This window comes from Podarcis bocagei (genome assembly GCF_964188305.1).
Source record: "Podarcis bocagei genome assembly, chromosome: 2".
In the NCBI taxonomy this organism is placed as follows: Eukaryota; Metazoa; Chordata; class Lepidosauria; order Squamata; family Lacertidae; genus Podarcis; species Podarcis bocagei.
The window spans coordinates 89288084-89313795 of record NC_138126.1 but is presented as its reverse complement, the minus strand read 5'-3'; the positions used below and the strand labels follow the sequence as shown (position 1 = coordinate 89313795).

At 50.4% G+C, this 25712-nt stretch overlaps 1 protein-coding gene and 1 long non-coding RNA gene across 9 annotated transcripts; one reads left to right on the top strand and one right to left on the bottom strand.

Moving 5' to 3' along the window:
- Positions 1 to 1107: 1107 nt before the first annotated feature.
- On the bottom strand, positions 1108 to 19665 carry PRR36 (proline rich 36). 8 transcript variants are annotated; one of them, XM_081184770.1, is made up of 6 exons: positions 18663 to 18835; positions 11837 to 12341; positions 11243 to 11324; positions 9637 to 9719; positions 5620 to 8409; positions 1108 to 3466 (listed from the first exon to the last, which is right to left on the bottom strand). In XM_081184770.1, exons 2-6 carry the CDS (start codon positions 12255 to 12257, stop codon positions 3054 to 3056), a joined length of 3789 nt encoding a protein of 1262 aa, XP_081040896.1. In that variant the 5' UTR covers positions 12258 to 12341; positions 18663 to 18835; the 3' UTR covers positions 1108 to 3053. The 8 variants fall into 8 exon arrangements, with proteins under 8 accessions (XP_081040896.1, XP_081040899.1, XP_081040893.1 ...); XM_081184767.1 differs by lacking the exon at positions 18663 to 18835 and adding an exon at positions 18967 to 19665 and having other exon boundaries at positions 1109 to 3466; positions 9553 to 9719; XM_081184771.1 differs by having other exon boundaries at positions 1109 to 3466; positions 11270 to 11324; positions 18663 to 18832.
- On the top strand, positions 18845 to 25590 carry LOC308581979. Its single transcript, XR_014005428.1, has 3 exons — positions 18845 to 18908; positions 21976 to 22138; positions 22200 to 25590. It is a non-coding gene; the product is annotated as an uncharacterized lncRNA (long non-coding RNA).
- Positions 25591 to 25712: the final 122 nt, after the last annotated feature.

Here is a 25712-nt window from a genome sequence, read left to right as displayed (position 1 = left end):
TCTATCTGAACAGCTGGAAGAGTGATGTTGACTTCCACCAAATATTTCCTGAGTAAAACTTCAAGTTATACAGCCTGAGGGTGCCAGTTAAGTCATTGGGACTTAAAAGGTAAACATACATCCCTTTACCTCATTTTGCTACAGCAAATCATTCTGTGAACTACAGCAGGAACAGTGTAGTGCTCTCTCTGCAGGATTTGCTTTATAAATCCCCTTGTTTTGTGGTAAAAACAAATAAGCAGCCAAATGCCTTGCCTGTCCCAGGCCTGGACTGTTACATTCTTTACCTTCCCAGTTATCAAGGTGCTGCTTCTCCACTCAACTTAGAAGAGTTAGAGATGTCACAGCAAGTAGCAGGCTCTTAAATAAAAGTCTCTCCTTTCAGTATGCAAACTGCAGCTGCACCTGTCAACCAAGCTTTAAGGTACAGGGGCTAGAGATGAATGTGTTGGTGTTGGCCACTGTGTGCAGACTGCATCTTTTAAAGCCCATCCATATCCTTTTGATGACATAATAGACACAGCAGAACTGTGCCAGCTGCTTCTACTTTGTAGTTTTACTTGAGCACACAGAAGAACCGGCTAACCATCATTACCAACAACCAATTTTGTTGTGGTTACAATAGTAGAGCGCTCCATTAACAGAAGGAAGATGCCACCTGTCCCATGCTTCATAAGGGTAGGTGAAGAGTACAGAGCTAGCAGTTCAAATGGTAAATCTCTTATCCAGGACTGAACTGGTACCTAATTTTGAAGCAATTTGCACCACCCATCATGCAAGACCCCAAACCACTGTCCAGTATATGCAAGTCTTAAATGTACACTGCAAATGTAGAATTTGGAGCTGGATACAGGATTCAGGCCTGACATGGAACCATGCATTGCAGTCATCTAAGGAACCAGTCTAGGCGCCAATATTAAGGTGAATCTGCTAGGGAAAGTGTTTTAGGGAAGATGAAGAAAGCAATTCACCACAAGTGCAAAATTGTATTAGAACTGAAACCTATTTTGAGGAAATATAGTACACCCTGAACCTATAAGCCCCCCCCCCCCCCATTTTGAAACATGGACACAACAGCGGAAACTCAAGTTCATCTTTATTTTAAGAAACTAAGAAAAATCTATCATAATTTATCACCAACAATGTGCTACATTACAAAAGCAGTCACACACATGCAAACTTCAGGAGGGGGGCGGGAAACCACACACCTTGTTACAGTTAATAAGGCTCCATTTCCAATGATATCACTACACAAAGCTACAGTTCCATCGAGTTTTAAGAGATACTCCCCAAACCCTGCATTCAAGGCACATGTAGCTGCATGGACAAGAGTTACCAAGAGGAAAACCACTTCTGAATGCATGGAAGAGAAGGACCATATTGCCATGCGGATGATAGGTTTCACAGTTGGGCTACTTCCACCATAGCAATTTGTAATGCCTGGGCACTTTCAGCCCCACAAGCAAGGCAGGGCTAACCAACATGGACACCTTGTCCCTACCTAGAAAACAATCTTCTCCATCCCATGTAACATTTTCCTAGCAGCACTAATCTCTCAAGGTAATTGACTCAAGAATCCTAAATTCTGCCATCTCCATTGTAGCAGGCAGAAATGGAGGAAAGTAATGCCTCAAAGGCATTTCTACCTTTGCACTGCTCAGGAGTTTCTCTAGCAAGTGGTCCTGTGCTACGTGCCCAAGTATGCGGAGGTGAAGGAGAATTTTTTTTTATTTTTAAAATCCCTGTGATGGGACATTCTATCCCAAAACTGGCATGTGGGGTACTGGCAGTAATTTTGTCCCACTTAATACCAGCAAATGCTAGGAGACCTTTACTAGAAAAAAAGATGCAGTGTTTCATCGCCATTAAAGTCTGTTACTGCAGAGTCCCACAGTAAAAAGTGTCAGTTGCATTTGTCCATCATCAAAGAAAGGAAGTCCCTGGGCATGGCACAGCTATCCCTGCAAAGCACCATAGGAAACCTGCAGGTTGCTACTGTTGTGCCAATACTGAGACAGGATAGCACAGTCATCGGCATTGCAATCTTGTCCACTTCTCTATACTGCTGAACTTTGGGTTCAAGCTCCCAGGAAGAAGACACTCTGTACCAAACAATTCCCAAGCAGAATAATTCCCAAAGAGATTCTCATTATCCTTTCCCCTGGACAGGGTACAGATGTCTATGTAAAAAAAACCAAGTTGATGGGCACTTAGATGGCAAACCACATACCAGCACAAGCCCTCCCACCAAATACTTTGAAACTTGGGGCATGACCCGCTCCTGAGAAGTACAGAAATGGCTAAAGACAGAGCAGTTCCTCCTCACTTGTAGATGCTCCCCCCCCCCTTTATGTCATTGGAGGGGCAATTTCATGTGTTGCTCTTTCAGGGGAAAGAGGTAGAAATGCCTTTCTCCCAAGAGCAAGCAGTTTGCTTTAGAAGGGTTCCCTGTATCTGCAGTCAGCTATGAGAAATGAGGCACGTGAACACTTTCTGCCAACCTAGGAAAGGTCTGCCAGCTTTTGTAGCCATTAATTGCCAATAAATCCACGTGGAACTCCAAGGCCACATCAGTAGCTGTATCAGACAGTTGCTTATCTATGGCTGGGGGCAGCCCCCAGCCAAGTAGAGAAAGTATTGCTATGTCAACCAAAAGCAGAGGGGTGTGGTTCCCCCCCCCAGCACTTACCAGGCGAAGTTGCGCAAGACTATCTCAAGTGTAGAAGCTGCCCCATATCACTGAAAACCCAAACAAAATGTAGAGGGGGTCCAGTGAGCTAAAAGCAGCTCAAAAGTGAATTTGCACTTTCTGGCAAGTGGCAAAAACAGTGGCTAAGCTACGGTAAAAGCCAACAGAGCCATCATCTCAGATAGTGTTTCTCATTAGCTGCCCAAGAGATCAGGAGAATGGGAGGAGGAACACCCCCGCAGTTGGCTAACACTAGATTCTGAAGTCCCTACAGGAACGGCTGGATCGTACCTAAGGGGAAGGGTGTTGGGGGGAAACAAGTCAAAATGCCCAAGGGAAACTTTCCATTTCCAAGGAAACAAATTCAGTGGAAGGTCTCCACCTCCACCACAGTCCAGTCCCCGTGCGGGGATGACATGTCCTCTGGGGAGAAGCTCGTCACAGAAGTGATGCTGGCGCGCGATTCATCCAGAGGAGAGATCAGTTCGGTCCACTTGCCAATCTCTGCTTCGCTGCTCAGCGCCCCCTTCCCCCCAGCTGCCCCGGAAGGGGCCTCCGCTGAGAAGAGCAGCGTCCGGCTGATCAGCTGCTGCACCATTGTGGCCTGGATGCTTCCTAGGTGAAGAGCCTGGTCTCGGGACGCAGCGCGCAAATGGCGGCTCCCGTCCTCTTCGTCCGGGCCAGGAGTCTCAGCGCCACTTTCCACTTCATAGATAGTGGAGAGGATCTCTGACGGACAGGGTCCCCAGGGGAAGGGCAGGCCAGCCCCATTGTCACCTACAAACAGGGCAAGGAGCTTGGGTTGGAAAGAGTGGCCCTCAGGGTGGGGTGGTGACGAACAAAGAGGAAGTAACAGACAAGAAGAACACAACAGGAGAGCAGGGGAAAAGAGCTTGGGTTTACTTCTTTCTTTTTAAAAAGAAAACCTGAGATGCTTCTCAGCCTGGCAAGAGCTGCCTTCAAAGGTTGCTGTTATCTATTGGCTGAACCCACCACCATTGCAATGCCTGGGCTGTGCAGAGCCCTTTTGTTCAGATCCCCCACTTTGTCTCCCTCTAGTGTCGTCCCATCCAGATATGGGGCCAGCTTAATGGACATACAACAGCTGTAAGAACTGCAGGGGGACCTGGCTAGGGTTGCCTTTTGGGATTCCCAAGCAACTCCCCATCCACTCATGGTCCCTGTCAGACAGCCACTCCCGAGTTTCTCAAGATGATAGGTTGGGCAGGTGGGCAATGAATTCTTAAGAACTTCATTGGCTTTATAAAACTTAAGCTAGTTCTTAAATCAGAGTTGTTTCTTCTCAACAGCATCTATATTTTCTGGAGTCCTGGTTGACCATTTTACTTAAAAAGCCAACCAACAGCAGAAAGATGTATCCATCAAGGAAGTTGTAGTTAAGTTGCCAGTCAGCTCTGCCATTCTTTTGACAAAACAGAACACCCAATCATTCTTACTGGGGACCCAAGCTTCTTTCGGCATGTGACCTTGCTAGTCCAGTAGGATTTCAACATATTTTGCTCCCCCTAGAATGGCAATTAGTTTGAACACTCCCCCATTTCACTACACCTATCGCTTCTAAAGAGATCAACCTATGCTCTTCCTACCACCCTACAGAAGGTCACAAGGTTAAGGTATCATATTCCAAGATTACAACAAAGCTGGTTTGCCTAGATCAGTTGCCTTAGCCAACTTCATAGGACTATAGTGGGGGGGGGGGTCTCATGGACCATAGAATCCCCTGCTTGATGCTGGAATTTCTGAGCTAAACCATCTCCAGCAGAGGACTGCCTAGCTTCTGCTCAAAGACCTCCATCCCCCTAGATAATTGGGTTTGCTGCCTAACTGGTCCTTGCCATCAACAGGTTTCTCCTCTTGCTTAAGCCTTAGGTCTAGTCCAGGCCTCTGGAGCAGCAGAGTGGGTTTTGCCCTCTTCCATGGTATTCAGTCCCATTTCTAGAAAGCTCTCCTCCCTGCCAGCTGCATTAGAAGAGGCCTGTTCGAATTTCAATTCCTCTTATATTTGATAAGGTGAGACTCACTTTAGGGGAGCTGCCTGCAAGACTAGCCTGAAGATTGCCATAAGTATAATGCCTCCCCACCAAATGCTCTGCAGAGCCTTTTTTTGGCAGGGCTTCATCCAGTTCATGAGAGAGAAGCAAATGGTGATGGGATCCCATAAAGAAAAATAACCTTCAAGGCACAGGGAGGCTCCAAGGTCACTAGAAGCAACTACTAGGCTCAAGGGCTGCTGAACAAGGCTAGGAAAGTGTATTGACCTTGATGGATTAAAATTCTACCCAGCTCTGCAAAATATTCCCATGATTCACTGCTGCCAATATGCCAGTCAGATTTGCCCCAGTTCATGTGCAAAACCAACCAAGGTTTCTGGGCTACTTGAGCAACACAGCACACAAGAGGCAGCTCTCAATGACAGGGCTCCACATTGCGTCCCTAACACCTGAGCAACTTTGAAAAATACGTGGACTGTCCTTGGCGAGATCTCGGAAGCAAAGCCACTTACAGCCGCGTTCAGTTAGGGCTCTCCGCTCTCTCCAAGCCCCCAACCACCCCACCTCAAAACAGTAGGGAACAGATCTCCTGGAAAAACAAGACAGGCCAGATCAGATAGACAAAGTGATGCTTTATTCAACATATCAAGACTAAGAAGTTTACCCTTCTCAGAAAACACGCTAAAATACACACAGTTTCCCGCGAAGAAAAGGGGTTGTCGAGATTGGGGGGGGGGGGAGAGGTATCAAACACAAAGAGACAAAAAAAGTATGCCTGTTTGGCTAGAAACACAGATGGAACAGGTGCACATGGAAGGAGAGGGGCCGTCATCCTTCCCTACAGGGTACTATTGCACATTGAGATACCACAGGTTGGCACTTTTGACACAGACAAGGCAGGTTTCCTCTATACGTTACCTGCAGCCAAGCTATAAGTGGCAGTGAAAGGCTGGGATGACTCTTCCCCCTGCCCTCCAGGCGTCTTCTGGGGGGCTGGCGAGGCCTGCAAGGAGTGCTGCTCCCAATCCACAGGGGCCTTGCTGCCGGTCTCTTTGGGGAGCTGGTCCTTGCTGCCCTCTTCGCTCTCGAGGGAAGAGAGGCCGGGGCTCTTCCCACAGCTGTCGGTGGAGTGGAGGTGGAAGGCGCCAAAGACGTCGCAAGAGGCGGCAGAGTTGGTGGAGGCCGGGGTCTCGGTGCCAGCGTCGCCGGAGCCCGGCTCGTCAGACTCCTCCACGGAGTGGGGCAAGGACGGCTTGCCCGGGAAAGAAGTCGACAGGCACACGGCTGTTTTGGCGAAGCCCGGGTCCTTCAGGAGATCGGCGTCCAGCTCGGCTTCCTCCTCGGAGGACACGGTGGGCTCAGTGGGCGGGTCGCCAAGGACTTCGTCAGCAGGCAGGGTCTCTGCCTCGTCGTCTCCCTTCTCCATGTGGATGCCCAGGTCCAGCTCGCCAGGCAGGTCCTCCAGGGGGCTCAGGAGCTGGTGGCAGGTCTGCTCCAGTTTCTCCTCCGACTTGGACTCCACCCCGGAGCTGCTGTCATAGTCCAGCAGTTCCTCAGGGGTGCTGGTCTCGCTGCTACTCTTGCCTGCCAAATCGGGTCCGCTTAAAGTGCTGGACTTCGAAGAGGAGCCTCCCCTCTCTGGGGACTGGCTCGTGGTCAGCACTGTGCTACTCAGCAGCAAGTCTGGGAGCTCGGGGAGCTGGGCAGGAGGCTCCTGCAGCAGCTCAAGGCTCTTCAGGGGCAGGGTCTGGGGTTTGTGCACCAACACCTGAGCCACACCGCTCGGAGAGAGCTCCCCTGAGAGATGGGGCCGGAAGCCTGGAGCTTCCCCTGCAGGATCCTCCTCTCGGTTCAGGTTACCCACACACATTTCCAGGAGCATTGGATCATCACCACCACCATCATCATCATCATCCACAGGGCCTCCAATTACGGGATGTCCACCCAAACAACTGCACGGGTCGCTGTGGGCTACAGGAGGCTCTCCAGCAAATTCTGTGGGAAGCAAGCTTTCAGGGGTCTGGAGAGAGACTGGGGCCTGGTCCTGAACAAACTCACCGATTACAGAAGGTTCTGCTGCATGCGGAGGCTCCAGGAGTTCATCTTCGGTATAAATGGCAGCTGCGTGTGGCCTCTCAGCCTGTGGAGAAGTGACCACTTCCTGTGTTACGTCACCACATTGAGCTGCAAGCTCTAGTGGGCTCCTCCTCAGCCTCTCAGTCTCTGCCTCCAGTGGGGCCCTGTCCACCTGCCGCTCCACCTCTGGGCTACGAGGCAGGCTTAGGACCTCGTCCATCACTTCATGTTCAGCTGCCCAAGGCTCTGCCATAGTTTCCAGGGGAGGACCTGCCTGGCTGAACGAGGAGGGCTGCTCCGCTGTAAGGACAGACACCTCCGCTGCCTCTGCTGTCTGTGCCAGAGGTTTGGCAGTTTGGGCCTCTCCAAGCAACCCAAAATGTGGAACCAAGGACCCGGGAGAATGAAATCCTTCTACACAGCTTGGCATGGGGACATCTTCCCCAGTGGACACCGGCGTGCCGGGTGACGAGAGGTGGCTTATGCCTTCACAAGGCTCTTCCGCGTCAAGCAGTAAGTGCGGCTGCTCAACAGCCACTGGAATATCAAGGCGCGGAAAGACTTGCTCCTCTAAGTACTCAGAGTCTGTGCCTGCCTGCCTAGTCTGGGAAGATTCCAGCGTTGAAGTTTGGGAAGCAAGCCCCGAATCAACAGGAAGAGATGGTTCGTAAGTGCAAGCTGCCTGCAAGCCCAGTATTTCGTCACCAGGGACGTTCAGGACCTCAGAGATCTCGTCATGATCCACATCTTGCGGAGGCAGAGAGACCAGAGGTGCCTCAAGGACTGCTGGATGCGTCTCAGTGGGAGAGGAAGAGACCGTCACATCTTGTGGGCTAGATGAAGCCAGAGGCGCCACAAGGACTGCTGGATGCATCTCAGTAGGAGAGGAAGAGTCCTTCACATCATCTGGACTGGACAAAGCCAAAGGTGTGACAAGGACCGCTGGATGCATCTCGGTGGGCGAGGAAGAGACCGTCACATCTTGTTGATCAAGCGGGGATAGGGGTGCCTCAAGAGCAGTTGGAGTTAGCACTTTCAGGCTGGGATGTCCAGCCCAGTCTTCCCCTTCCAAGCCCCCTGGCTCCAACTGCTCAGTCGCCACGGCTTCCACCCTGCAGGTCTCAGACACTGCCTCTTGGGAGTCTAGCAAGGAAACAGTCTCTACCTCTGCTGCAGGGTCTAATTGTTCTATGGGCCCTGCCTCCTCTATGGAGATGCTTTCTGCTTCACCAATGCCCACCATGGCATGCCCTTCCTTGGCCTTCTGGACCTTCTTTGGAGAGGGGGCCTGCTCTTGGCTAGGAAGGGCATCTTTCTTGGGGGGCTTCTTGCCTGGACTGCCCCCTGCAGGAGAAGCCTTGGAAGCAGAGACAGCAGCTCTTTGTGGCGTGGGCGGATGCGAAGTCCCACCAGCCGCCTTGGCAGGAGTTCTGGGCTTAGTGGACTCCGAGAACTTCTTCGACGAAAGCTTGGTATTCGGAAGGGCGGCCGCATTCCTTTGCCCGAGGTTTTGCTCGGACTGAGATTTGGAGCTTGGGAGTTTGGGGTGCCTGGAGGGGGCAGGCGGCATCTTCACAGCAGGGTTTGATCTTGAAGGCTTGGCCTTTGAGGTCGTGACAGCTCTGGAAGCATCTGGAATGAGAAATAGTATTTTAAGTCCATTGCAGCGATTGCCAAAGCTGAGCCTCTCGCAACATGCGTCAATGCATGCTGGAAGATTTAAGCAGCCGAAGATCTTATTCTCATGGCAGCTGCAATTCTGCTCCAAAGCCATAAACATTTACCCATTTTATGCCTGCCACCTGGTTTCAAACCAAACAACATAAAAGCCACAGTACCATCACTAGGAATGCTTCGCTATGAACCACCACCTACCCTAAAGGAATCTCCAACTGCTGCACCCCTTGCCTTATGGAGCCAGAATTTGGGTCACCTCAAACCCCCTTTGAAATAAGGCACCATTAGCTATAGTTTAATGCAGATATGCAATGCAGGATTTCCCAACCTGGTGCCCATCTGATGTTGAACTGCAACTCCCACCATGTTGGATCACTGGTCGTGCTGCCTAGTGCCAATGGGAGTTGAAGTGCAACAAGCTCTGGAGGGCACCAGGTTGAGGAAGGCTGGTGGAATGTATAGTCCCCCAACTAAGGTGGCAGCTCTCTCTCAGAAAGCCCCTAACTAAAATCTCACTTCTGCTATGAACCCACTAGGTGGGCTTCAGCAAGCAGCTTTCAGCTGGAGGCTTGTAACATGGAAATGCCAACCTATCTTCAGAGGATTGAAACTAGATACTGTTATGCGGGTTTCTTGACGTATAGAAGTGCTATATAAATGTCTCAATTTCCAGAGGGGCAGCTGTGTTAGTCTATGCAGCAAAAGTGATGACACCTTAAAGACATTTCATAGGACTTGTCCCATGCCTAGAAAGCACGGGTCTGAGCAGTTTCCCCTCTTTAGCTTGGAATATGAACAAATAGCAATCTGAAGAAAACCTGATTGCTGTTTGCACCGACTAAGCGCTAAAGAGGGGCTTTCCCCGGGTTAACAAAGCAAGATAAAGGGAAGTGTGGAAAAGCCCATAGACTTGAGCCCACTTCATGAGATGCATGTATGCTGTGTACTCTTGTGAAGATTTCCTCGTTTCCTTGTTACCCCCCCAACTATACATGTCCAAGATTCCACAGAAAGTGGAACTTTTCCCTTTCTGCATTATGCTGTGGAAGGCTCAGCCTTCCCATAAGCCACATAGGACCTATGTATCTTCACATATACCTCTTTGTGTAGCTGGACTGCTTTTCTGCTGCGCTACTACAGCTTGACCAGTAGCTGGCACTGCCTGCTTAGGTTTCCCCACACCTTTGCTGTTGGCTGCAGTGCTATTGGCTGGTGGTCTGTTTAGGGCTGATGCAGTTGAATTCTTGGTCCCTGGCAACCAAGTTCTGAAACAGAAAGCAACAAGATTATGCAGGGGAGAGAGACTGTAGCTCAACACACAGAGGCCACTGGTGCCAGCATGCTGGTGCGTTGACACAAATGCTAGCACTTCTAAGTCTCTGGCAATTAGCTGCGACCAGAGTGGCAAGGTTATCCTTGACAAATGCCAGCCGTCAAGAGAAGAGAAGTGTTCCAGTGAGAAAGCTATAAAAAATAGATTTAAAAAATCAGATCACTTCCTCCGTTCTAGCCGCTCCTTGGGCTTCAGATCCTCAAAGCAAGTGGGGCGGGGGGGGGGGGAGAGAGGAAACATAAAATTAGCCGTGCTTCCCATTCCTCCACTTGTTTACAACATGCAAATCAGAGCCCTGGGGAAACGCAGAACCTTCCTGGAGAATATCCCCACCCCCGACTCTCCGGGCCTTGCCTCTAGTCATTTCCAAGATTAAAAGAGGAAATGCATAAAAGCAAATTAAAAGTAGGTAAATGTACCTCTACAACTGCTATTTCTCTGCCCACTGCTTTCTTTTTGGTACACCGTACAGGTTGCCCCAAAGGAAGTCGATGGGGCAAAATTCTGCCTGTAGATTTGCCTTAAGAGGACCACTCATTTCTCAAGAGGTGGCTGAGTGAAGATGATTAAACCGATTCCTTTTTTTGTAAAGTGTGGCACATCACCAAAACTGGTATTTACTCTAGGCAGGGCAGCCTCTGCAGTACTTGCCAGCACAGTTCAAAAGACTGCTTCAGTAACCATCGCTTTTAGCAGAGAACTGCCTGCTCCAATGTGCAGTGGGGGAAGCACTGTACACAAGGCGATTGTGGGCCACATTTTCCTGAATCAGAATGGAAACTACACTTCGGTCGAGTTGGTTCAGGCACCGCACTGTTGCTAAGTGCACCCTATCAGTCTGTTCAGAGACTGCAAAGGTAGGACTCGCAGCAGACCCACAAAAACAGTACATGGGGTCATCTATGGGATGCATCGTTAAGTGGGAGGTGCACGGTTTTTGTCGCTGCTGTGGTGGTGTTCAAGAAGCTGGCAGCCAATCACTCATCACATTACAGACCCACATCCCACTGTCCTCTGCACCTCTGTTCTCTGACTTCCTTCTAACGGAAGCAGGGCTGCATCTACTCACTAGGACACCAGTCCTTTGGGCCCTTCAATGTTGCTGAACTACAACTCCCATCAGGCCCAGTGAGCATGGCCAACAGTCAGGGATGATGGGAGTTGTAGTTCAGCAACGTCCAGAGGGCCAAAGGTTCCCCACACCTGCACTAGGATGACAAACAGCCACTGTGGTGCCCGTGGACAGTGCTGGACTCAAGTCAGTCACCCTCTTAGCCTGGCCTGCCTCCTAGGACTGCTCCTGGGACAGAAGTACATGCTTTGCATGTACTGTATTAGGTACCATACCCAGCATCTCCAGGCAGGGCTGGGAAAGATCCCTCCCTGCAACCCTGAAATGATGCTGCCAGTCAGTGTTGGCAATGCTGAGGTGAATGGATCAGTGGTCTGACTCACAGCTCCCTGTGCTCCTCCGCTCCATACCTGGTGGGCTTTGTCTGTTCGGGTTTCTTGACTTTCGTGGAAGTTGCCTTTGGTCCTACAGAAAGAGCAAAGAAGATACTTGCCTTAAGTAAACAGCTGATTAAAGCACAGAACAAACGATCAGAAGACCCTAGCTGGATAAGCATGAAAGAGCTATCAAGTCGCCAGCAGAACAGGGAAGGGTCCTGGAACCTCATTTCTCTACCAGGTTTGAGTACATGGTGAGTGATTATCACAGCCAGGCCTGTGCACATATTTGCAAGGTATACAAGTGGAAACCTAGAAAAACAAATTACTAGGGGGTTTTAGGTGGGGGGCAGGAAGGAAGGACCCTTCAGTTAGCCACATAGTTCCATGTTGTTCCCAAAATTTGGCCCAATTTTTTGGGGGGAGGGTATATGGGAAGTTAGCATTGAGTTAAGCTGTTTGAGAGAACCTGGCCCAGATCACAGCCTTCTCTAGACAAGCATGTCTAGGAACAAACCTCAGAGGTGCCATGCAATGTCTTAAGGGGCTTAGCACAGCTTTAATAAGCCCCTGCTGAAGAGTTAGGCTGGCAATCCATACCTGAAGCCGTCACCTGCGTTTCCACTTTTGTGGGTTTCTGCTGCACCTCCTTCTCCTGACCGATCCTTTCTGAAGTCTTTGGCCCGCTGGGTCTGTCCCCCATGACCTTTTTCACTGCCCCCTTAGCAGACAAGTTGGTGGCAGCACTGGCCTTGGCCACTGGCTGCTTCGTCTGCAACACAGGCGGCTTCCTGGCTGCTCCATTGCTGAGCATTCTGGGGGCGCTGCAAGGAACTGTAGGAGGACGACTTGTAGGGGCTCCTGGCTGCTTCCTGCCAGGGACTTGCCCTGGAGCCCGAGGGCTCCTGCTGGGTGTTTGCTTTGCTGCAGGTGGACAGGCAGCCCGGGCTCCTTTACTGGCCGTTGCCACGCCATTCAGCTGTGGAGCTGGGTCTCCACCAGCAGCGCCATTGTCATCCATCTTCGCACCGACTGACACTGGGCAGGCTGTCCGTACCTCTCTGAACCGCTAGGCCAGGTGCAGGGCTCCGTTTTCACCTGCGACCTGAAAAAGAGGACCACCAACACTTTGTGTGGAACCCCACCCCAATGAAGCTCTGCGGGGATTGTGTGTAGTATTGCAGATGACTCTCACAGCTGCTTCGGATGCAAAAAGCCAGCACTGACTATATACACAAAAGCATTCATATGCGGCCATCTAGTCACATGAAGCTATCTGCAGCTTGTTGCCAAAAGCTTTCAGAGAGGTGGATTCTACATTGGGGGACTGCAAAGAAAAGCATGAACATCCACGCAGTACAAAACTAATTTTCTAGGGATGCCAAAGTCATAGTGGCAGCTGCCTTATGTTGGAGTCTTACTGGTAAGTCAGATCAGTCAAGCAACAGTTGCGTTGCTAGGATCCACCTTAGAGTCACAAGGCCAATGTTGTGTTGTTCATTAGATTAGCCCTATTTCTGCCACTGTGCAAAGTGACAAATCAGGAACATTGCCGCCCAGAGAGCAGCATTTGCCCATGGCTGGCAACTATTTTAGCTGTCTACTTTGCAACAAGGGTTCCGTCACTCCCAGCAAAAAAAGAAAAGAAAAGAAATGTGTTCCATCAAAACCACAGAGCACTCAAGCTTGGGGGATGTGGTGAGAAAGAAAACCAAATCCACCAGCAGAAGGAGAACCTGATATTCCTCACCATGCTCTGCTCCCTATGCCTTCCCATGTGACTTATCAGTGGAAGAGCAGCTGGCAGGGACAGGCCAAGACAGAGTATAACTTGAAAGGAGGACTCTTCCCAGATGGCATCCAATGGACCGTCAAGGCATTTAAAAGATCGCTACAAAATTTACAACCACTACTGTAGCTGAAATTTATATTCAACAATAAATCCTATGCCGCAAAACCAAGGCAGCTCAGAGCCATACTATTAGATAATTAGATCTCCTATCAAAGCCCTTTTCAGTATGACCAAAGAGAGGAAGTTATTTTAAACATGTCTTAGCTTTGGAGGGTGGGTTGGTTTTTTTTTAAGGGATTTGTTGAAGACAGTTCAATTCCTGCCTCTAAACTGAGGAGAGACTCAAAACTTTACAGGGAAAGTTGAAGTGCCTCTGAGACAAGGTGAACAGCAAAACAGAAGATGCAAATTTGTTCCAGAAAATGCCTCGTACTTACACACACTTGCTTGGAGCCTATTTAAAATGCAAGGTTTATCCACATTGATTATCCAGGATTGGCATGTAGCATACAAAAGAGCTGAAGGCCTTATGCAACTGCCATGCACTGAATCTTGGGTTGATTTGACGAGAGCAGCCCCTGCCATCAAATCAGCCCCTGCCAGCATAGAACACTGGCTGAAGCCGAAAGCAACTGGAGGGTACCAGGTCGGGAGAGCTCCCCTTATGAGAACCTTGGGTGCACCTGATGCAGTTTGCACAGCAGGTTTGGGACCAACCAAGCCTTGTTGCCAGTGGTAATTTTGTACCTGAGCAGAAGTGTGATGAACTGTGGCTGCAGAGGCCACAATACATGATAGCACTCCTCTCCAGGGGAGAGGGCAGAAGACAAGGGGAGGGCTGCCAAGCCACGTGGTCCAACGTTGACACTACCAATGATCTATTTTACTGTGCAGGAAGTGAAAGACTAACTGGCCCTTGGCAGCCTCTGCACAGTCTTCCCAGGCAATAAGTGTCATAGAATACTTTGCCCGCTGCCCATGAACTGACAGAGCTGACTTAGGTAGATAGGTCTCAAGTCACCCACTGACTTAGAGAGGCTCTTCCACCTATATCCTAGGGCACCCAATGTTCCACCAGATCACATTACCTTCTGCCCACTCTAGAGAAGCCATATGCAGAAAGCTTCAGTGACTGCTGACAGCTATTAGATCCTGAAGGCAGTTCCCAGGGTCATTTCCATTCTGCTCTTAGAGCACAAGGCAATGAGGGGGCTATGAGTAGAGTCTTCACCCATATTTGCTTATTCAGCTGGTTGTTTTAAAGCCCTAACTGAACATCCAGGACATTTAGCCACTCCTATGCTGAAAAGAATGGTTAACTTTTAACCCATTGTTTGATGTGGGAGAGAAAGATGCACAAACAGCACCATATTTGCAAAAAAGCACATTTGTTCAATGCAACAAGAATGAACTTTATGGGACCAACCCCTTAAGTCACACTTGACACAACACCTCTCCGTGTAAATAACCTTCCCAGTCAATATCAGCTATTGCCAAACAGTTCTGATAGGAAACTTTTGCCCTCCCACCCTGTTATTATCTTAAGAGGTCCTTTTGTTTTACCGTATTTTTCGCCCCATAAGACGCACCGGCCCATAAGACGCACCTAGATTTTAGGGGGGGAAATAAAGGAAAAAAAATTTATTTCCCCCCCAGGTGCGCTGCGCTAATCCAGAAGCTTGGGGCAAGCTGAGGTCAGCGCGCCCCAAGCTTCTGCGTGCCGGCAAGCAGTCCGCTGCCGCCCCAAGCCTCCCGCACCCGGCAGGAGGTCCCGCTGGGTGCGCAAGGCTTGGGGCGGCAGCGGACTGCTTGCGCGCACCTAGAAGCTTGGGGCGTGCTGAGCTCAGCACGCCCCAAGCTTCTGCATGCCGGCAAGCAGTCCGCTGCCGCCCCAAGCCTCCCGCACCCGGCAGGAGGTCCCGCCGGGTGCGCAAGGCTTGGGGCGGCAGCGGACTGCTTGCGCGCACCTAGAAGCTTGGGGCGTGCTGAGCTCAGCACGCCCCAAGCTTCTGCATGCCGGCAAGCAGTCCGCTGCCGCCCCAAGCCTCCCGCACCCGGCAGGAGGTCCCGCCGGGTGCGCGAGGCTTGGGGCGGCAGCGGACTGCTTGCGCGCACCGAGAAGCTTGGGGCGGGCTGAGCTCAGCACGCCCCAAGCTTCTGCATGCCGGCAAGCAGTCCGCTGCCGCCCCAAGCCTCCCGCACCCGGCAGGAGGTCCCGCCGGGTGCGCGAGGCTTGGGGCAGCAGCGGACTGCTTGCGCGCACCGAGAAGCTTGGGGCGGGCTGAGCTCAGCACGCCCCAAGCTTCTGCATGCCGGCAAGCAGTCCGCTGCCGCCCCAAGCCTCCCGCACCCGGCAGGAGGTCCCGCTGGGTGCGCAAGGCTTGGGGCGGCAGCGGACTGCTTGCGCGCACCTAGAAGCTTGGGGCGTGCTGAGCTCAGCACGCCCCAAGCTTCTGCATGCCGGCAAGCAGTCCGCTGCCGCCCCAAGCCTCCCGCACCCGGCAGGAGGTCCCGCCGGGTGCGCGAGGCTTGGGGCAGCAGCGGACTGCTTGCGCGCACCGAGAAGCTTGGGGCGGGCTGAGCTCAGCTGGCCCCAAGCTTCTCGGTGCGCGCAAGCAGTCCGTTGCCGCCCCAAGCCTCGCGCACCCGGTGGGACCTCCTGCCGGGTGCGCGAGGCTTGCAGACACTCGCCCGAAGCAGGGGGAGCCCTCCAGAGGGCTCCCCGTGCTTCGGGCGACAGGCTGCCGCCCCAAGCCTCGCGCACCCGGTCGGACCTCCTGCCGGGCGCGCGAGGCTTGCAGGCATTCGCCCCATAAGACGCACCCCGATTTCCCCTTCATTTTTGGAGGGGAAAAAGTGCGTCTTATGGGGCGAAAAATACGGTAATGCTGTACTTTGGTTTCTCCTGACCTTCTTGTCTCCTGCATGGTCAAGTTTCCGTTTCACTTTCTGCTTGCTGAAAGTGTGTACCCTCCAAAATCCCTTATATATGCATATGCCGTTCCTTGGAGTATCACAGAAGGTAGCCATTTAACTTTTAAGTCATAACCAGCCTCCAATTTTTATTTTCCATATTGTTTTGTTAATGAATACAACTTGACATTTTAAAACCCAGCAGAGCTAAGTGTTGTTCATGCTACAGTTGAACTCTCTGAAATCTCTCCTACACACCCCCTGCCCAAAATTGTATTTACACTTTCCCCCCACCCTTCCACTGCCCACCATGAGTACCTTTCAGTTGTCTCAAATATCTTGTTCGGTTGTTTATAACCCACCACAACATCCTGGCATGTTTATAATTCTGCATCACCCAAAGCTGCAAAGCATATGTTTCAGTCCACATCTGAGCCCAAGGCAGGCCCATGGGAAAACCTGCTTCTTTTCTAGCCCTTGAATGCTGCTGCACATTCTCCCAAACTTTCCAGCTACATTAGACACTCAACGCTCCCTCCTCTGCTCTTTCCTTGAAGCCATAAGAAGTGCAAGGGAGCTGCAGCCCCTCCACCCCTGCCCCCAAAGCAAGAGAGTTAGATCATGCCAACAGTCACCCATTCACTTTTGTTTTTTTGTTTGTTCCAATTATTGTCCCAGGAGGAAGAGCTCTGCTAGCAAGCCTATAATTTCTCTTCTGGTTTTGGAGATGGCCATTACGTTCCCCAGCTACAACCTTGCCGATCCGCTTTAATTACACAAAGTACGTACCAGGGAGATCGATCTAGAAGCATCAGTGTGTAAAGACACAGTTACACCTGCTTAGCTACCCCAATCCATTATCTTCCCCCCAACACAATCATCCATGACTTCTGCTTCCTGTTAGGTTAGGTAGGTGATTAGATTAGCAGACATCTCTCCCATTTAAAAACTCACCTGATTTGATGCATACTCCCCAAACTTATTTCCATCTTATAACTGAAGTACTTTACCTCACCAGTGATTTTCCTTATCCTTCAGTGTTCATGCACTGCCCTTCCTTTGCACACTTCTGTAGCAACATCCTTTTACTAGCAAATGGTCCATACACCTTGCCCTAAAGGGTTTCATTCATTCATCTCAATCCCAAAAAGGCTTTGCCTTTCCTCTAGAGCAGGGGTCAGCAAGCTTTCATCAAGGGGCTAGTCCACTGTCCGGCTTAGACCTTGTGGGGGACCGGACTATATATTGTGGAAAAAATGAACGAATTCCTATGGCCCACAAATAACCCAGAGATGCATTTTAAATAAAAGCACACATTCTACTCACGTAAAAACACACTGATTCCCAGACCACCCGCAGCCTGGATTTAGAAGGCGATTGGGCCGGATCCAGCCCCTGGACCTTAGTTTGCCTACCCATGCTCTAGACTAGCCCATTTCTGCATATCTCAGCCATCCATCTAAAAGCCGCTAGCTCACCTGGATTCCCCCACCCCCATTTTTTTACTTTATTTCCTGTGGGATTTTTCTTGGAGGGGTAGCCTCTTTCCTAGAGAGGAGCTAATCGGGGAGGGGGAGGCTTTTTTCTGTTGAGTACAAAGCCTTAATACAAACTTTCTCTCCATTTTAGAGACAGGCTCCTTTACATGTATACTGTGATGGAGAGGGAGAAAGGAACCCCTTTGTCCACTGTCCACTACATGGGACCCTATGAAAGGTGAGATAGTTGACATTTGTTCTTCCAGTAACCAGCTGAGAGAGATTTGGTTCAGTTTGCCTTTCCTGCAAAAAGGCAGCCTCAATTTCATTTTATCTTTTAAATGGATTCATCCAGCAATACCAGGGAAAGCCTATTCACTCTCACAAAGAAGCACAGGGTGGGGCTGTGTGTTCATACGAGATGGTAGCTCATCACCACTGCAAATCCCTCCCTTAACAAAGGAAAGGGCCTGCAGATCTTAGGAATTGGTCCCTCCTGGTTTCATGCGAGACTTTTTAGGGATGGGAGCCACTTCCCCCGGTGGCCCCTGACATTATGGAGGCTTTGTTTTTTTGTTTGTTTATATATAATATAAACCTCGCTTTTCGGTACCGACGCTTTTAATGCACTTGTAGCGTTAGCTCGCTTCAATCAGCTTGCTGGGAAAAAAACCCCTTTCGCATCACGCCTTTTTTAAAAAGGAAAAAATGCCCTGCTTACTGCACCCAGAGAAAGTGCAACAAGAAGAATAGCCACCAACGGGTACAGCAAATGCAGTGTGCAGCTCCCCTCTCCGAGGGTGACGAGTTGGTCGGAGAGGGAGAGCGGACGGGGCTAACAGGCTAACACAGCAGATTCTGCCCCGAAGGCTTCACGAAGCCCGGAGAAGAGCCTGGGATCCAGCTCCCAGTCTTCCCTTTGGCCGGGAGGATCCATTCAAAAACTGCCCAGCCTAACAAAAAAGCCAACACCCCGCCCCGCCCCTCCAGATCAGGGCTGTTCGCTCGGTCCGCTTTGCACCTGCCGGCGCCATGTGCACCGGAGCCCCAAGCGCCCCCCCCCATAAGCTGACCCCCAGCACGTGGGAAACCGGGGGGAAGAGAAGAGAAGCAACCCGCCCTGCCCAGCCGTGGGGGGAGAGGAGAGCCGTCCAGACCCTCTCCGCTCCGCGCGCAGTTCCCAAAGCTCCGGCCAGGGGCCGCCCGCCGCCGGAACTCCCGGCGCCCCCTCGACGGCTGTTACCTCGCACGCTCGCTCGCGGCGCGCCGGGAAGCCGAGCCAACCGTCCCTCGGCCGCTCCAGCAAGCGAAGGAGCCCTGGGGGGCTTTTGTCTCCGTGCAGGGGATGCTGCCGGCCGGCCTGGGCGTCGCTGCTGCTGGTGCTGCTGCCGGCGGCGGCGGCGCCTGCCCTGGGCGTGTGTGGCCGGAGGGCGCGGAGGAAGGCGGAGTGGAGGAGGCGGCGGCGGCGGCAGCGCCAGAGACGCACAAAGTAGGCATGGGGAAAGGGGCGGGGCGGGAGGGAGAGCAGAAATGCCCCTCTCAATTACCTGGACAGCCAATGGCAGCGCCAGTTGGGGTTTGGAAGGGATGATGTCACTCTCGCGGGGAGAGGCTGGCGCTGCGCGGATCAATTGTGTCTTCGGCTGCGCCGCCGGCAGCTATTATGGCCCCCGCCCCGCCCCCGCCCATGTGGCAGCTGGTTAATAGTAATTCAGCCGCGGGGGGGGGGGAGCGTTAACCCTCCGCCTGCTGGAGCGCTGATAGCGAGCCTGCTACTGTCAGAAGAGGACACACGGGGCTGGTTCACACGTGCGCGGATATACCCCCCTTCTGACCTGAACGTGTGAACTGGTTTTATTGAAAGGAGTTGTTCGAGCAGGGGCCGACCCGGGTTGCAGGACCCTGCCTGGGTCAAAGGGGTCCTTAAGTGGGCCCTCCTGGCAGACCGGGCTGGCCCACCCTCCCCATCCCCAAACAGGCTCACTGTCTGGCAGTGGTACTGACAGGAGCACCAGCCAGGCCTGCACAGCTTTACTTGCCTGCGGTTGCCCTTTCCCGTTTCCGCACCATGAGGATATTCCGGAGGGCCACAGTCTCCCCATCCATTATCTGTACTGTAGCCCTCTGAAACAAGAATTTGTTCCAGTTCCTCAGACAGTGATCTCATCCAAAAGATTTGCCTCAGGCGTTCTAAAAACTATAATATCCACAGAATGAAGAGACAGAATTGGAAAGGCTGGAATGATCTACTAATAATAATAATAATAATAAATTTTATTTATATCCCGCCCTCCCCAGCCGAAGCCGGGCTCAGGGCGGCTAACAACAATCAAATAATCAGTCAAATAATCACACAATCTAAAAATATTTCATTATAAAAATTAATTAAATCAAATTGATGGCAACCAATTAAGCAGAATTATGTGCAGGTTGCCAGAGGAGGGAGTCAGGCTGCGCCCTGACCAAAGGCCTGGTGGAACAACTCTGTCTTGCAGGCCCTGCGGAAAGATGTCAGGTCCCGCAGGGCCCTAGTCTCTTTTGACAGAGCATTCCACCAGTTTGGAGCTGCAGCCGAGAAGGCCCTGGCTCTAGTTGAGGCCAGCCTAACCTCTCTGAGGCCTGGGACCTTGAGGATGTTATTATTTGCAGACCGTAGGTTTCTCTGTGGGGCATACCAGGAGAGGCGGTCCCGTAGGTACGAGGGTCCTAGGCCGTATAGGGCTTTAAAGGTTAAAACCAGCACCTTAAACCTGATCCTGTACTCCACCGGGAGCCAGTGCAGCTGGTATAATACCGGATGAATGTGCTCTCGCAGCGAAGACCCCATAAGGAGTCTCGCCGCGGCATTCTGCACCCGCTGGAGTTTCTGGGTCAGTCTCAAGGGCAGCCCCACGTAGAGTGAGTTACAATAATCCAGTCTGGAGGTGACCGTCGCATGGATCACAGTGGCTAGGTCAGGACGAGAGAGATAAGGGGCCAACTGCTTAGCTTGGCGGAGATGAAAAAATGCCGCCTTTGTTATAGCTGTAATCTGCGACTCCATAGAGAGGGAGGTATCGAAGATTACACCCAAACTCTTAACGGCCGGTGCTGGCACTAATTGCACCCCCGCAAGAGATGGGAGTTGCCCCCTCGATCCCATATCGTCCCGCCCCAGCCAGAGGACCTCTGTCTTCGAAGGATTTAACTTCAACCGGCTCCCACGTAACCATCCAGCCACAGCTTCCAGACATCTGGTCAGTGTGTCTGGGGCCGAGTCAGGATGGCCATCCATCAACAGATAGAGTTGGGTGTCATCAGCATACTGATGGCAACCCAGCCCAAAACTCCGGACAAGCTGGGCGAGGGGGCGCATAAAGATGTTAAAAAGCATCGGGGAGAGAATTGCACCCTGAGGCACTCCACACACCAAGGAGTGGCGTGATGACAATTCCCCCCCAAGCGCCACCCTCTGTCCCCGACCAGAGAGAAACGAGCGCAGCCATTGAAGGACTGTGCCCTGGATCCCCACGTCGGCAAGGCGGTGGTCCAGGAGTTCGTGATCGACCATGTCAAAGGCTGCTGACAGATCTAAAAGAATCAGCAGCCCTGACCCGCCTCGATCCAGCTGCCTGCTACTACAGGACAGACCCAGAAGAAAAAGCAACTGGACACAGCATTTTGTCAAAGGAACCAGCCCAAACTGTTCCTTTAAAAAAAGCCCAACAATTTTGGGGGTTTCCTCAACAACTTTTGAGGTGTCCTGGTTTTTACTTTTTGAAGTATGGTACGGTATCAGCTGCCAACAATGCCTTCCTAGTGTCTGCATAGGACAAATAAGCAAGGATCCACAGTTAAGAGTAAATGGGCACAATGCTTACATGTTTTTTTTAAGGCAGCATAAGCTAGTGGGAAGATACTATTTCATTTTCTCAGGACACACTGCTGCCAACCTGAAAGTCACCAGCATTTAACAGCAGCAAAAACTTTTACGAGGACTCCAGTGTGAAATTGCTGGATTAGAATTTATGAGTACAGTAAATTTAATCCTATGTATTCAGATCAGGAATTTCTGTCTCATGATCTCTTGTCTTTCATGACCTTTTGGCCCAGTTGTTCACAATTGTTTTCTCTATAGCCATGCAATATATGTTTGATGAACTGGGCTCTAGTCCACCAAGTCTTATGCTGCAATAAATTGGAGACTCTTCAAGGTGCCACAAGTCTTTCTGGTGGTTGTTTTTTGCTTTGCTTTGCTTTGCTTTGCTTTGCTTTGCTTTGCTTTGCTTTGCTTTGCTTTGCTTTTAATCAACATGTCATCAGCCTATGTGCTTTGTGGCAGCAGAGTCCAAGTGGCTTACACACCCTGCTATATTTTACACCATGCTACTTCTGAGAGCTGCTTTCCAAAATCAGCTGAAAACAAAACACTTAATATAGCACTATATTATCTAGCACTGCCCACCCCCATGTCTAGCATTTTCTTTCATGTTTGCTCAGACCTGCAACTTGCCTTAGGGCCATCTTCGCAGCGTGCATCCTGATGGTGGACAAACTAATTTGGATTGTATTTGCAGGCTGCAGCTCCTGGGTTAGATGCTGCATGGTGTGTTGCAGAAAGGCCTGATGTTGAAGTTATCTCCATCCTTCCTTAGCCAACAAGGAGTAGTGAGGATTATTATGGGAAGAGTTGTCCTGGCCTTCAGAGTGAAAACTTGCTTCTGGCAGCTAATTCCAGAGGTGGGTGCTTCTTGCTTGCCTCTGATCTCCTCTGTGTTTTTTAATTTTTTGTTTACTTTAGGAGTGAAAATGCTGAATCTCAATACTAGGGGAAGAGCAGGGCTAGCCCAAATCATTTTGCTGCCTCAGGCAAAGGGCAAAATAGTGCCCCCTCTCCTTCCCACGTACAGAATTCAACAGGACTGGAGACGAACCTGAGTTCCTCAACACTCCTAATGGCTGTGTGTATTGGCTCTTTCTGCATCCAGAATTTCTCCTTCACTGTCAGCTGTGCTCATTAATCACCACCACCCTGAAGTCCCTTCATTAGTCCCCCAGAACTTAGCCTGGATCAGAGTTGTCTTATGTAATAATTGTTTAATTTTATAAAAACCAAACAAAGATTTCCATATATCCATGTATCTGCAAAATATAAAACTGCTGAACCTTTTCATTTTAATACATAGATCTCTTTAAAATAAAGCCCACTATTCATTAGATGAATTGGGAGAAACAGCAAAGGAGGAGGAGAACTGGAAAGCACTTTGCACAATGAAAATAGCTCTAATATGATTATTTAAGAAAAATCACAACAATAATAATGGATAAGGAGAGAGACATTCATCACATATGGCTGCTATACCTGGTTAATTCTTTATAGGCCATATTCCACCACCCCACCCTAACCAGGCACCAGGGCCCGAATCAGAGATTTCTGCATGCGCCAGGAAGTTGCACATGTGCTGCTGTGCTTAAAAATGCACACATCCATTCCCCCCAGTGACATGGTTAGTGCTCCTCCAGTCCTGCTGGCTCTAATTTTTGTGTGGCGAAGAGGGACACTGGACTCAATCCATCACCTTCTCTGCCTCCCCTCCAACCCCCCTCTTCAAGGATCAGCATAGATAGAGCTGGCAATGTGTTCAGCTGTACACTCTTAAGCAGGCTGGATCAGATCATTTCACTCCTACTCCAGCCCTTACACTCCAGTAAGGGAGATCAATGAACAGCAACCTCTTTCCACTCACAGATCGAAGTCTTTAATGAGCCAAAGAGCTTTGAGATTGAGATGAGGGACGGTAATAACACTCGGAATTGTTGATTACTGTTTTGAGTACTGATTTGCAACTGTCCCAAATCCCACAATTTATTTTATGTGTTTTCAGCTTGGGAAAAGGTGGTGTAGATTATATAGTGCAGTCCAGTGAAGCAGCCGGCTGTTGCAGACTTAAGCGCTCTCTCTTGTGTTTGCTAAGTTGCATAGCGTTAAGAGTTTTGGAGGAGGTAGGCCGTATGCTGAGGCCCTTCTAACCCCTGGACCCAGCAAGTGTTGAAATCTAATCAAGGATTCTAATTCCTGGAAAAGCGAGGCTAGCTTCCTGGTGAGGTGACAGACTGGGTACTGGGCTACCGATGACAGAAGTGGCTCAGCACCAGAGGGCAAAAGGGTGGGCCTCCTCCCTCCGCTGGCTGGAAGTTAGAGAGACGAGGGTCAGAGTTGAGAGTGAAGTTATGTGAGTTAGAAGATGGAAGCAAGGCAGCAGGCTGGTAAGGCAGAGGGTCAGAGTGATGCCTGATTTCTTTTGCAATCCAAGGCTGCGGCTATGGGAGAAGCAAGACCCTTTTGGGGTGTCAATGCTGTGAACCCCTCCATTGTAGGCTTAGATTGTATAGAAGTGTAAATCAACTGTGCACCATAGCCTCCGCTGTGCCACGCTCCAAGGAAACCGAACCTTGGGTAAGTGTCACGGGGAGATTAGAGTGGTGTACAACAACATAATGGAAAGACATCTAGGCTTGAGCAGGGAGCAAGCCATTGTTGGAAACCGGAAAAATAAACTCTACCCTCCTAACCCATCCCCGGCCCCAGTTTCAATGGACTTGTGCTGCAGTGGATACAATGAACCATTATTATTATTATTATTAGCATATTTGCATGACATCTTTTAGAGATCTGGTCGCTGGTTCTGGCTCCATAAGATACCTCTTTTTAAACATTTAAATTCAGAAAATCCATAACCCCAAAGGTGACACTTCTCACAGATTTTGTGAGTCAATGAATATGCTAATTCCAGAAGACAAGAATTGGATTGTCATTGCTTGTGGAGACATAGCTAAATTACTTTACCCCTCTCCTATTTGTAAAAGCTGGTCTAAAAGCAAGAGGTTTTGGTCTCTTACTCCAAAAACCACATTCCATGCATGGTTCAGGCAGCCAACCTGGCTTTTACAGAGAAGGTGGCCTCTAGATGGCAGTAAAGTCACACTGCTGTAAGATCCCCTCTCCTGCCCTACAGGCACTGTGACCCAAGGTAAGTCTCTTTCCAGGTCTTGAAGCTTGTTGTACAGTTACAAACTCCTCTCTGAAATCCAGGACAGCTGCTGTCAGTCCGGCTAGCAAATACAAGGCCAAGTGGTCTGACTCTATGTATAGAAGCTTCTGGCGTTCATTTGTATCCTTAAAATGAGATTTAACCAGAGCAGAACAATGCTAGCATCATCTGTATCTTACCATCTTTCTGTTAACGTGAGCATTAATGGCATATTTCTTATTCCACCCCCTTGCAAAATAATGACATATTGCTAACTTATTCATTTTGGGACCTACTAGAATCCAAATATCTTCAGGGGATGTCGTATGCTGGTGATTTTCATCATGTTTTGTATTTCTATCCTTGTAGGGCTATTGGAGTGGATAGCATTTAGCATTCACCTTTGGTGAATTTGGTTTGAATGTTTTCAGATCAGCACTCCTATCAAAAGCAGATGTAGGAGAGCACAACCAGTTCGATGGCGCCAGAGGTGGGGGGCGGGGCGGATCCTGACCGCTTAAATTTGAAACACCAAGATCCGCCACTGTTCCCAGCTCATGTTGATTCCCTATAGCAGTGGTTTTCAACCAGTGTGCCATGGTACCCTGGGGTGCCTTGAATGATGGTCAGGGGTGCCACAGGCAACACTGGCCTCTGCCCCTCTTTCCTTCCCTCCCTCCTCTGATGCCCTCTTGTGTCTCTGCCTCCCAAAGGCTTGCACAGCTGTTTGTTGCAGCAGCCCAGGCCACAAGCTCCACAGGCAAATGGTGCCTCTGGGAGGCACCTGTCTTTGGGGGAGGGGGGGGCAGCTCAGAGACCAGGGACAGCAGCAGCCCAGGGGAGAGGAGAGGAGGCTGAGGGAACCCTCCACAAGGGAGGGTGTTCCAAAAAGGGTGAGAGGCTGCCAGCTCTGGAGGCAAGGGGTGACATATCTGGGCTCCTGAGCCCCACAGGGGAGCCGCAGAAAGAATGTAGTTGGTCAAGTTGGACTCAAAAAGGTTGAAAACCTCTGCCCTATAGTATTTGAAACCCTGCCTCCCACCATTCAGTCTTAGTCAAATGTAATATGTATATGCATAGTCTTCTGTTGCTCCATTGAAGTGTCTGGTAAAAATGGTAGAATGGCAGTGGGCTGAGACTGTTTAAAATAACACTGAAGGCGAACTATATAAAACCTACTGCATTCCCCATATCTACTAAATTGGTTCACCTGTAAAAAGAAACCATTACGACATTTGGCACAACTTAAACAATAAATATATGTCAGCTGCTAATAATGAGGA

Coding starts and splice junctions, on each gene's coding strand:
- PRR36 (XM_081184767.1), bottom strand. CDS start 12,257: ATGGATGACAATGGCGCTGCTGGTGGAGACCCAGCTCCACAGCTGAAT. Junction 11,325..11,836: donor AACGCAGGTGACGGCTTCAG/GTATGGATTGCC, acceptor CTCTTTCTGTAG/GACCAAAGGCAACTTCCACG. Junction 3,467..5,619: donor CACTTATAGCTTGGCTGCAG/GTAACGTATAGA, acceptor CCCTGTTTGTAG/GTGACAATGGGGCTGGCCTG.